The 12,676-nt window shown below is 34.4% G+C and overlaps 1 protein-coding gene across 4 annotated transcripts in view; it reads left to right on the forward strand.

Annotated features, from left to right (window-relative positions):
• Positions 1-10,046, forward strand: part of LOC131681846 (protein quick-to-court) — a 104,079-nt gene extending 94,033 nt beyond the window's left edge. For 2 of the 4 annotated variants that reach the window (XM_058962901.1, XM_058962900.1), the window contains exons 5-7: positions 5,791-5,820; positions 8,043-8,132; positions 8,566-10,046. In XM_058962901.1, coding sequence (XP_058818884.1) covers positions 5,791-5,820; positions 8,043-8,132; positions 8,566-8,769 — 324 coding nt within the window. In that variant the 3' untranslated portion in view covers positions 8,770-10,046. The remainder of the gene's footprint in view (positions 1-5,790; positions 5,821-8,042; positions 8,133-8,565) is intronic. The other 2 variants (XM_058962902.1, XM_058962903.1) reach the window with 2 other exon arrangements.
• Positions 10,047-12,676: the final 2,630 nt, after the last annotated feature.

Below are 12,676 nucleotides of genomic sequence, written 5' to 3' on the forward strand. Positions count from 1 at the left end.
TCTTGTAGAGATTTTTCAGGCGAGTAATGTGGCTATGTAGCTCAGTTTACCCAAAATGGCGTTTGTCATAAGATAGCAGAACCGCAACGATATAGGATGTAGTGTACGACCATCCAATAGGGGACCTTACACGCGCAATAAAAGTGTCCTTAATAAGTAATGACATGACTGGAATTGTACGGAAATTCCATCGTTACTCACCTTACACGATCATTAAAGATGACATTACATCTCAATAATGACATTACTAGCGCCCCATGTAAGGGGCCCTAATGAGGTTCAAATAACCATCTGTGAACTAAACAATCTCCTTTGAGGTGAGAAAAATCAACAAATGTTTGCACCATTGGTTTATCAATAGGATTTGACATAAGAGGAAAGGATTAACTTTGCTCATCAGTAGAAAGAGAAAGTCTGGTTCCATCAGTGGTCCTTACCCGTAGCGCTAGATAAAAAGTCACATTCATTTGTCGTTTTTGTATTGATAATACTGGGCAGTGAATTTAATTGGTGTTGTACTTTCAAACAGAAGTGACAATGACACATGACTAGACAACTGGAACTTTGCTCGAAAGTGCAATCATTCGCAACGATGCTTTTCAATGAAAAACATAAATTGAAGCCTACTTGTACAATCTAGTGTTACACAGTGTTTAATAACAACTTTTTCTACACAAGAATTTGTAAATTCATATTTGCGAAATAATATGAAATGCTGACATTCAATTGAATTAAATTTAGGATAATGTGTATATTTTGGCATTTGAGCCTATTGGTACTCTATTTCGTAGCTCTGGATTTCGCTCCAAGCATATAACATAAACAATATCAATCTGGGTATGCAATAATAATTGAAAGTTATATTCTTGTTAAGAACTATCGACTAAATCCAACTTTTAGTTGAAATCTAATTACCTTCTGCTACTTTCACTGGTACGTTCCCCATGTTTATCGAAGACTTGTGCCTTGCCCTGATTTGTCTTTTCATTGAGCAATTCATGAAAATGTATAACCTCACTTTTCTGACAGCTCAGAGAGCTTGTTTACATGGACTTAGAAAATGTTTGGTTTCACCCAGTACAAGAAACTCGGTTTTACTCATATGACGTCATCTTGCAATGTCCCATTATTTTTGTGATGGGAAGGACTGACGAAGTGGTAAGGTTATGGATAAGAAAAATAACGAGACAGAGAATATAAATAATACGGAAGTATTCCTCATTCCCAAGGGAATAAAAGACACTTGTCGATGACCGGATATATCAACACCCCCGAGGGGATATTAAGATAATAGACAGACAATACACCCGAAAAGATATTATCATTTAAATTCGGCTTAAACCGATTTGGGTTTATAAATTTTAGACACCCGTGAAGATCTTTAAGCAGATCATCCTTCAGCACATTCGAAATGTCACCTTGCTTGTACTCGATTAGTATTGAGACTCGAAGACTCTATACAATGAGCCGATGCATTGTTCGAGAGAGCACCTCTATGGTGCTTTTTTCTTTTATTTTTATCAAAATGTTACCCATTGTTGGTCATTATTCACACCTGATGTTGTGGAAAGTGACTCAATTTTCGATTTACTGAAAATCCAAATAGAAGTGGAAATTATCTCTACGCGTCAGCGGCTTGATCAAAAAGAGTGAGAATTTACTAGCAAAGTACACACAATTAAATCCAATTTTGTACTATTACTACTACTTATTCAAAACTGAATTATTACACGTTTAAATGATTAAAGATGTATGTATGTACGTCAGTTTGCTAACTTGCTCGTAATTTAGTCAGAGCAGAGAGTTACATTTAACACCTCTGCCAAATCATGCAAATTGGGGCAATTTTCAACATGAAGTATATGCTACTCAAGTGTACCATCAATTCGGTGTTTCTCAAATTGATATCTGAGCAGCCAAAAATTATGTGATGGTGGAAACATATTTCTGCAACAGTATGATGCAATCTTTTTGAAATGATCAAATGATGTTATCAACACTCATATTGACTGTGACAGCACAAGTATTATGAGTTGTGAGGTCGGATGTAAGAAGCTTTCCTTCACTGATAAAATATATTCGTAAATCGCTAGGCATTAGTTTCGTACAGAAAACTTTAATAAAATATACGAATTTTTCGTACATATCATGAATCGTTCGTAGTTCTATTGAAACAGATTTATTTTTTGTTACTAATTTTTCGTGAAAACCACGCAACGACTTTCGTTGGCTTATTACGAAACAGGTTCGTTCGGCAAACGAATTGTTCGCTGTTGTATACGAATATCTTTATAATATTTACGAGTATTATTCGTCAAGCCGTCAACATCAAAAAGCTTCAATCTGGAGTTATTGTTGTTATACGTCAGATAATTGTTGATCATAACGACGGTATCGGTCTGACTATTTAGTAGCCGTATCCGTGTTCGTCGGTTTCAGAAAGATTTCCTGAACCTCTTTCGCTTCCAGTTGTTCCAGAATCCGGACCAGTACGGATTCAGTTGAGCCATCGCGAACTGCTCGTTGGTTTTGTATGAATTAGTTTGAGCTTTCTCTATCGGAGCAAAGCCAAAATAATATGCTACTTAATACGAAAACTTCTTTTAGATGAACGAAATGAATTCGTGCGACCAACGAGATTGTTCGTAATATACACAAACGTTTATCAAAATAAACAAAACATTTCGTTTCATTCACGAAAAATAATGTCGTTTTCAACGACAACATTCGTGCAATGTACACTAAATAAGTAAAATTTATGAAAACTTTCGTTTATCAAGCGGCCATTTCTTCATACCACAATAAAATCGATTTTGCCAGATCTGCTTTTTAATTAAAAAAAATCGGTGTTGTTAAACATCGATCCTAAAAGATCGAATGCAAAAATAAGAGGAAAATAAATACGAAACATTTCTAATATGAACGAAATGAGTTCGTGCGACCAACGAAGTCGTTCGTAATATACACAAACATTTATTGAAATAAACGATTCATTTCGTTTGATTCACGAAAAATAATGTCCTTATCAACGATAACATTCGTACCATGTACACTAGATAAGTAAAATTTACTAAAACTTTTGTTCATCAAGCGTCCATTTCTTCACATTATAATCTTTCTAGGTCTCAATAATGATGAACAGGTTGAAATAGAATCGAATTTACCAGATCGATCCCATTAATTAATAAAAAAATCGGTGCTGTCAAACATTGATCCTAAAAGATCGAATGCGACCAACGAAATCATTTGTAATATACATAAACGTTTATTAAAATAAACGAAACATTTTGTTTCATTCACGAAAAATAATGCCGCTATCATCGATCCCAAATGATCGACTGAAAACAATAAAAGGCTAATAAATACGAAAACTTGTCTAAGATGAACTAAATGAATTCGCGCCACCAACGAAATCGTTCATCATATACATAAACATTTATTGAAATAAACTAATCATTTTGTTTCATTCACAAAAAATAAAGTCGTTATCAACGTCGTCCTGCATTGTACACTAAATGTGTAAAATTTACGAAAACTTTCATTCATCAAGCTGCCATTACTTCAAACCACAATCTTTCTAGTCCTTAATGGAGGTGAGTAGGCTAAAATAAAATCGATTTTGCCAGATCGATCCTTTTAATTAGTTAAAAAATCGTTGTTGTCAAACATCGATCCAAAAATATCGATTGAAAAAATAATATGCTAATGAATACGAAAACTTTCCTAAGATGAACGAAATAAATTCGTGAGAGCAATGAAATCATTCGTTTATACATAAACGTTTATTAGAATAAACGAAACATTTCGTTTCATTCATGAAAAATAATGTCGTTATCAACGATAACATTCGTACAATTTAAACTAAATAAGTAAAATTTACAAAAACTTTCGTTCATCAAGCGGCCATTTCTTCGTACCACAATAAAATCGATTTGGCCACATCGATTTTTTTAAATTAAAAAAAAATCGATGTTGTCAAACATCGACCCCAAAAGATCGACTGAAAACAATAAGAGGATAACAAATACGAAAACTTTTCTAAGATAAACGAAATGAATTCGAGCGACCAACTAAATCGTTCGTAATATACAGACACGTTTATTAAAATATACAAAACATTTCGTTTCATTCAAGAAAAATAATGTCGTTATCAACGATAACATTCGTGCAGTATACATTAAATGTGTAAAATTTACGAAAGCTTTCGTTCACCAAGCGACCATTCTTGCTTATGAAATGAACGAAACCTACTATTTAGAATGCACGAAAATACTTCGTTGCAGAAAACGGCGAATGAATTCGTGCATTGCATGATCGATTTTATTACATTTACGAATATATATTATCAGTGTTTCTGCTCAAGACGGGATAGATTCATAGTTGCTGCACGTTTATGCTGAAGATTTATTTGTGCTACTTTAACTTTCATCATCAGTACTTATTGTACAACAGCTAGAAGATACCAAACACGTTGGTTTATAATTGTTTTTGAATCCCGCGATTTGAGAAGAAACAATCGTCCACTGTGTCAGAGATTCGCTTAACACAGCAAGCGTAAGACGCACTCCATGTTATGTCAGCCAATCAGTCGAAGAAACACCTCGACTTGAGGACTCCCGTTCTCATTCGCCTTTTACGACATGGAAGCAGGAACGCAGTGGATCAATTCTTGACTGAGATACTTCAACCCGAGGGATGCCACACGGCCTGAGGCTTATAGAATACTGATATGTTATACTTTTTGAGGAAATTTTTCGATTTTTTTGGAACAGTAACTACAAAAAAAAACAAAATTTTACTTCACCATATTTTTACGAAGTGTCTATTTTCTAGAAAACAAATAAATCTTAGATTTTAACAAGAGTAATAAATTCCAAGCGAGGCTTTAATTCTCTTTAGAGTAGAATAGGTCAAACTTATTTTTAAGAGTTTGCTTGTTTTAAAAACATTTTTTGTGAAAGTAGTTCAAGCTAAAATTCATAATGTTTTGTTATATTCAATACTCAAACGTGATAAAATGGATGAAACTCTTTGTACATTGATAAGCCACTGAAATAAAACAAGTTTAAAATGTTTTCAGATTCTTTTATATTATTGTTTTATTTATTATTTTATTTTATTGGTTTAAACAAACAATTGAATGGTAAAACCATTCAGTTTTGTACATGATTTAAAAATATTAAACTTGAAAAAAATGTGTCGCGTCGAAAAATATGTTATAATTACTTCTAAAAGCGATCAATCTTACCCCAGTTTACGGAATTTGTACCACGTTGCGTCTGTGTTAACTAATTTATTATTATTATTAATTTATCACATTCGAAAATAAACCTTATATTTCACATACTTTTGCTGGAATAATTGTCAAAGAGGCCAATTTCTGAGACTAAAACAGCTGTCTAATAACTTCGTGTCGTGTCTTAACTAGTATCACACGGTTTCGTCGAAAATCAAATCGTTCTGAAATTTTTCCGAGTTGTATGGAAAAAGAATATTGTTACATTTGGAATATAGAGCTCCATTGAATAGATTTTGTTCTCAATTTAAAGCCACTATTGACTATTAACTCTTTTCCATATCAATTGACGACTCGCGATATAAAAACAATTACCATGTCAATATGTTTTTGTAGGAACGTTATTTGAGGGATTATTACGATAAATTGTTAAGGTGGTGTGTCCAGGCTCATATACGGATACGAGAAACTCGTTTTTTCATGCTGTGTTAAAAGGTTTAAGCTCAGCTGATGTCGGATTATAAGCAACTGATACCTAATCACTTTGTTTACAGATCTCGTGTAGTAATTCAATACGTAGTGAGGTAATTGAAGGAGCTTTTAAAAATACCACTTTTAGATCTATAAACAACCCAAGTAACAATTGAAGTTTTATAGCACGCTACAAGTGCAATCTAAGTTTTATCAGTGGCTTTAAAACTACCATAAAACCTCAATTGTTACTAGGGAAATACTTTTCATAAAACTTTAATTTACTTTTTTAACTTTCCTGCAAACGCGCCAGGGCAAAGAGAAGTGCATGCAAAATCCTAGAACTTCATCCTACTTTTATACCTTGATTTCATTTTGAGGCATAAAATAAATATTTTTCGGAAATCAAAGTATACATATAATTTTGTTAAAAATAATCCAATATGACGCTTCGGCATCAGATTGTTCGGTACCCAATAGACCGCTTTACATCCATCATTGTGTAATTGAAACGAAAATCAGTTTTGAAGACGTTTCGTATTATGTTTTCGCCAGTAAAGCGAGGAATAAAGACTTTTTAAAACAATTAATGATTAAGTTAATGATTAAGAAAATTAATCAGCAGCGCTCCTTTATTTCGTTTTCAAAAATGACCAATTTTTAGAGCATCCTCTTTCGCACCTTAATCTGAACTTTACTATTCTTGATGTAAGAATAATCCTATCATATCTGAAAAAATCGCTAAATTTATGCATACACATTTTTTAATGCTTACTGTTTGTTCGAACATGAGTGGTGTGATTTTCATGCGTCCCTTGCGTAACCTTTCCTATAAATATGTTTTGTCAATTGTTGAATTGCCAAATTTGAGCAATTTCAAAGTTTTCTTTAAGTTTATTTGCATGGAAAAAAATCGTTTATTCAAAATGTTTTATTATATCTTAGTTTTTAACATTTTTGGCGCATAGCCCTGAGACATATTCCATTGCGAATCTTGTTAATTTTCAGCACGTACAACAATCATTCGGTAACCGGGCACTCTTTAACTGGTTGCTTTTTAACTGAGCGATCGGTAACTGCGCTGCACTGCCCATGATCGCATATCAGTCCCATAAATATATGAAATCCCATAGAAAACGGGACAACTATGCGGTCATGGGTAGTGCAGCCCAGTTAAAAAGCAGTTGACCACAAAAAAGACACCGAAAGTGCTTTGATATTTTGATGTTAAATTTTGCGAATGGAAAGTAAGAATGATAGATGAATATAAATACAATAGAGAACCGTTTTTATCAGCCGCTGGGTGAATTTTAGACTGATAAAACGGGAAGTGACAAAATCGGTATATATATTTTTATTTTTTTTAATAAGCAGATACTCTTATAACAACCCTTTTTGATTTTTTAGTTTAAATTTCCCTTATAGTGCAAAATTTAAAAAAAAATTTAAAATGCCGTTCGATGAATGAAATGAAATCGTGCGACTGACGAAATATTCGAGCTTTAGTAAAGCTTTAGTAAAATAACGAATAATTTCGTTTCACTCATGAAAAATAGTTTTGTCTTTGGCGATAAATGTTATGCAACGTACACTAAATATATGAATTTAGGAAAATTTTCGCTCAAATCGCGGTGTGAAATGAATGGAACCAACTATTTACAATGCACGAAAATTCCGAGGAAAATGTTTCGTTGCAGAAACGACGAATGAATTCATGCATTGTATAATCGTTTTCGTGTATTAGACAAAGGCAGTATTAGTTTGATCGCTGCTGACCGCAACGTATCGTGGGATCGTAGTAATTGTCTTACGCTATGAATCAAATGCAAATTCTATTGAAGCAGTAGGTTAAATTCCACAACGGAAACATTCACGAATATAAATACAGGACTTTTTTCATTCATTCGCTATATTGCCACACTGATAAAAATGTAAACGTTATTCCTATTGATTTTACACATAAATTTTTGCAATTAGCGGTGGCTTATAGACACTATTTGCTGACTCATAAACCCAATGTGTGTATTTACAAGAAACACTACATTTGCCCTGTAGATTATTTTTTTGTTACGAGCTTCTAGCACTGAGGAACGAAGTGCCTCGTATGAACCGCAGCGGCATACTAGAATAAATTGGTCAACCAAACCACAATCAAATCCGTTAGATGTAGTACTTAAGCGCACCGTTTTCCTAAAATCTTTCGATCTATCTGTCTTTTACTTTAAAATTTTTGTATCGATTTCAAGTCAGCTGAAACACATACGCAAACTAACTCTAATGATTTTATTCTAACTTTTACATCCTTTTCCTCGGTTCCCGTTACTTCTCCCTACAGGATACAAACTATCAGCCAGAAAGTGGAACTTCGCAGGTTTTACTGAGCGCAAAAGAAGCAATCTCACTTTGGCTTTTGGGCGCCCGGAAGGTTTGTAGTCAGAAAGAAATAGAAATCTTATACAGAGTATCAGAAACGTTTCGTTTTGCTTAGAATTGACCGATTTTATTTTAGTTGACAACTTGTTTGTTTCTCAATAAACGTCCTCAGTTTGACCCTTTTGCGAGACCTGCTCTACTGTGGATTAATGCATGTGTTATTATCAGCTCAAGATATAATATTCGAGATCACAATGCAAACCTATAGGTTTACTTCAGCCACCTGGCATCTACTCTGGCATGATATTTTCTATGATTTGTCAAATTTCTTAACCTCTATGCCCTATGGTTAACCTAACTACCTAAGCACTTTTCCGTTAAAACTTTCCTACTTTCTGCACTTCTATCGCTTTGCATATCGTTTGAAAATCGCATGCATATTGTAGCCTTCATTTGAAAACACTTGTTTTCACTTTCCCTTCCAGACCATGTACAAGCGGCTGGTAGATGCCCAACAGACAAAGAACAAGGTCGATCCGGAAGTTACGCTACAGTTCCTCAAGAGTGCTATCTACTACTTTCTCACGGACAAGGAAAACTCCCAGGGTCATTTGAACGCAATCGAGAGCATCCTCGGGTTTTCCGACACGGAAAAATCCAACATCGACAAAGCACGGACTTATAAGTGAATGAACACGTTCGCCCAAATAAGGTGAAAACGAATTGAAGAGAATGAAAAAACAACGTTGTTATCTTAGATAAGATTTTAATGTTCATTATTAAAAAAGGCAAAGAAAAAATAACAGCAAAATACTAGGTGGTAAACTCACTTGCAATAGTAGACAGAATAAAATGAAACAAAATATTCCAAACTTTTATGATATTGTGATTGTTTATGTTGCTTTATTTCTATTATACGATATTTTAATAAGTTCCTTTTATTTATGGTATACTTTACCCAAAAATGAAGAATAGTAAAATTCGTTCAGCGATTTTAACGACTGCGTGTTTATGCTGTAGATTACAATATATTTTAACTTGGTTAACGCTATTCAACAATTTGGGTTCTATTATTCAATAGATTATCTTATCTTGATGAGAGTATTATAAGCGACATTCTCCTTCTTCTTAACCGTTTAGGTTAGGTTTTTGCAATTATTTAAGCAAATGCAGAAAAAACACATTAAATTATTGCAGTTGAACTTAGCTACCGACAGTGATTACCATAACACTATAAGAATTATATTTATATATTATCGCTTATCACATCTCGATAAAAAAAAATTAACAGATTCGTCCATTAGCTGTCAGGAAACTAAACCTCAAAGCAGATTGTAGTGGCAAAACACGTTATAATTTTCTAGAAGTACACATAAATGCTAAGCGTGCTGGTTGTTTTGTATTTAACGAGTGATCTCAATTTTTGGAGGCAGTCGAGCTCTCGACGTTTTGTAAACTGTTTTCAACAAAGAAAAGCCGTAATTGACTAAGATGTGGTTTTGTTTGTGCCGATTGATTGGTATTTCCGTGGAGCACTATTATATAGAGCTGTTCATTCATTTAATTTCAATTTTGTTAAAAAGTGTTTCACAATTTTTGGTTATTACACTTAAACGGTGCCTAGTTTAGGAAAAACTAAAATAATGCAAAACATTAATCTATTCAGAAATCCTTGTAACAATGTTCGATTCAATGTTTTTTGCAAAATCTTAAACAAGTAATGAAGATATAATGAAACCAATACAAGCCTGCAAAATGTTTCACTCGAAAGTTGCAAACATGAAAGCTAAACTAGTTACAAATGTAGAGATTTGAGGATGTGAAGAATAGAATATCAAAAACGATTAACATCGATGCAAGAGAGAGCGCGCTGGCAAAACATGGAATATTGCATTGAAATGTATCAAATGTTGCATACACAGCACACACCAAGATAGGACAATGAAAGTTAAGTAAAGATGAATAAGTGAGTTATTTATTTTATCCGAAATTCTTGGCGTTTAAGAAATAAATCGTCTATTAATCCATTCATATCCAACTTTCAGAAGCGGATCCAGAAAAAAATTTCTGAGGGGGTAGAGAATTTCGTTTGGAAATGAACGTTGTACAATTGTAAGACGTAATGACCTCAATTAATGGAAATCCTGGTAAGATCCTAAATCCGGCCAATATAGAACAGAACAAGGTCCTAGTTGCGATGTCTACAAGCCACAAGAACAGATTGCCTTCCCCAAGAGATATTTCATTGCAAACTTCGGCGGCTTAATGTATTTGATAATCTCTGCCACCTTTTTATTAATAAACAAAATTATAATTGTCTTGTTCATAGTCTGCCTTGGCGTAGGATCTGTCATCCTGTACCACACAATCAAACTTCGTAAGCACCTTCATGAACACCCAAATAGCAAATAAAACATGCAAAAATCAAAATTATCGAAAGATGAGGCTCATTAAAGGTTTTTATGTTCAAAAAGTTCAAATTGTTTCAGTCAAATAAAATACAAACATGTATTCGTCCCACTGCGGTCCATCCGAAAAAATCTGAAACAAACCAATATTATGTTCTATAATGATATCAAACTCTTCAAAAACCTAGTTGGGCTGGTACCAAAAAAATTTCATATACCTAATTCATGAATTTTGTAAATTCTACCACTCTGAAAATCAATTGTACAACCGTACAATCGGAGGATCGTATCTCATGTACCATTCGGCTCAGTTCGTCGAGATCGGCAAATGTCTGTATAACTTCAAAAATGAAAATACTATTTGTGTTTCTGAGCACAAATAGTATTTTGTGAGATGCCCCGCAAGCAAAGGAGTTCTAATTAGACCTGTGCGCCGCCGCGCTTAGTGATGTCTTTTTTTACTCGATTAACGCAAATAATCGATCAATAATCTAAAATAATCGAAAAATCAATAATCGATTACAAGCTTTCGGTATAATCGAGCAAATCGAGTAACTGCTATCAATTAATCCAGAGCATAATTAATGAAGGGTGGCATTGAAAATGAAAGTCGCAAAGCAAAAATAGTATAACCAGACTTCTTCAAATTTTTCAAAATGTGTCGAGCGACCTTTTTTTTGGGTTGACAAACTAGGATTTACTAAGTAATCGATTATTGATTTTAATCGATTATCTTGTTCGATTAATCGAATGAATTAATCAAGCTCTCAAAAATTATTCGATTAACGGATAATCGATTATTTGCAAAAATCAGACATCACTAAACGAACCAAACATTTCATTCATAGCGACGGGCATGAATTGAATTTTGTTTTCTTTCAAGTTCACGCAGGGATGTCAATTTTTCAAGCTCGGGCTCAAACTGATATTATTTACACCAAGCTATCCGCCAGTTTTCATATAACAATCGATTAAACGGAGAGATTGTTGGTAATAACGGTAGGTTTAGCAGCTCTCAAATCAAGAGATAATCGTTGTGATTGGAAATTGCCAGGTATAGCGCAGGGAAGCTACTTGGGATCGCTGATGTTTCTGATTTACGTCAATGTCGTGTTTTAGTACTGAAAACTCGCCGGTTCTGCACAGACCATCTCAGCATGAAACGTTTGCTGATGGTGGTGTAGCAAGAACTATTTATTGTGTAAATCCGTAAATGTAAGTTCTTGGTGATCGAATTCCGATAAAAGACTTTCTGACAGAGCTCTTCCTCCCAGACTCCGAGAACTTTTTTACTGTCGAAGCTCTGCCAGCCAGACCCCAGAACTTTTTTTACTGTCGAAAACATGCGGAAAAGACAGTGTCGATTGAGGGGTAACGGGGGGAAGCAGTACCCTTTTGACTGTCCTGGTTTTTTACTCGTCTGATATGGTCACCCTATATTATATAGCGCGAATATGAAAATAAAATGAAACTGCGCGAGTGAATCCATGCGCGCTGGGAAAGGATAGAATCGAGATGCATTATAGTATAGGTGTTCACATTCGTCAAGTTTGAGTGTGTTGGTTTGTTGTTAGTGAAATTAATCATGGCGGCCCAGGACCGCAAAGCACATAATCAACAAACTGACCAATCGAAACGAAGCTTGTAAGCACGTGGTAAAAATAAGTATGGCGTCCGGGATCGCGAAAGAGCAAATGTTTACATCACTAACCAATCAGAATGAAGTATGGGACCACGTGCTTCTGTTTTCTTCATCATTTCTTCTTGTTTGCCCGAAAAAAGTGACAGCTGATGCACACATAGAAAAAAATGTGTACACCTGTATACACCTCGGGATAGAATAAAACTAAATTTACACCTATCCGATCCGCATCAGTGACGATTTAGTACCTCGCACGGACACCAACATTCTTTCATACACATCAAATGCGAGCATTCACACTGAATCGGATCAGATAGGTGTAAACTGAGACAAGACATGCATATAGCAAAAAAATCGAACGTCAAATGCAGCAAGGGAGTACTGTCAAATGCAGTCAGTCCATTTAAACTATGTGAAGCAAAAAGAGAGGCAATGTGAGACGAATGATAGAATGCACAGAAAAAAAGATAAAGAAAACATCTATCGACAAGTCCCGTCCCAGGGTGTAAATAGTACTTAAAGAAACAACCGATGTGATGTTTCGTT

The sequence above is a fragment of the Topomyia yanbarensis genome, chromosome 2, assembly GCF_030247195.1.
Source record: "Topomyia yanbarensis strain Yona2022 chromosome 2, ASM3024719v1, whole genome shotgun sequence".
NCBI classification, from domain to species: Eukaryota; Metazoa; Arthropoda; class Insecta; order Diptera; family Culicidae; genus Topomyia; species Topomyia yanbarensis.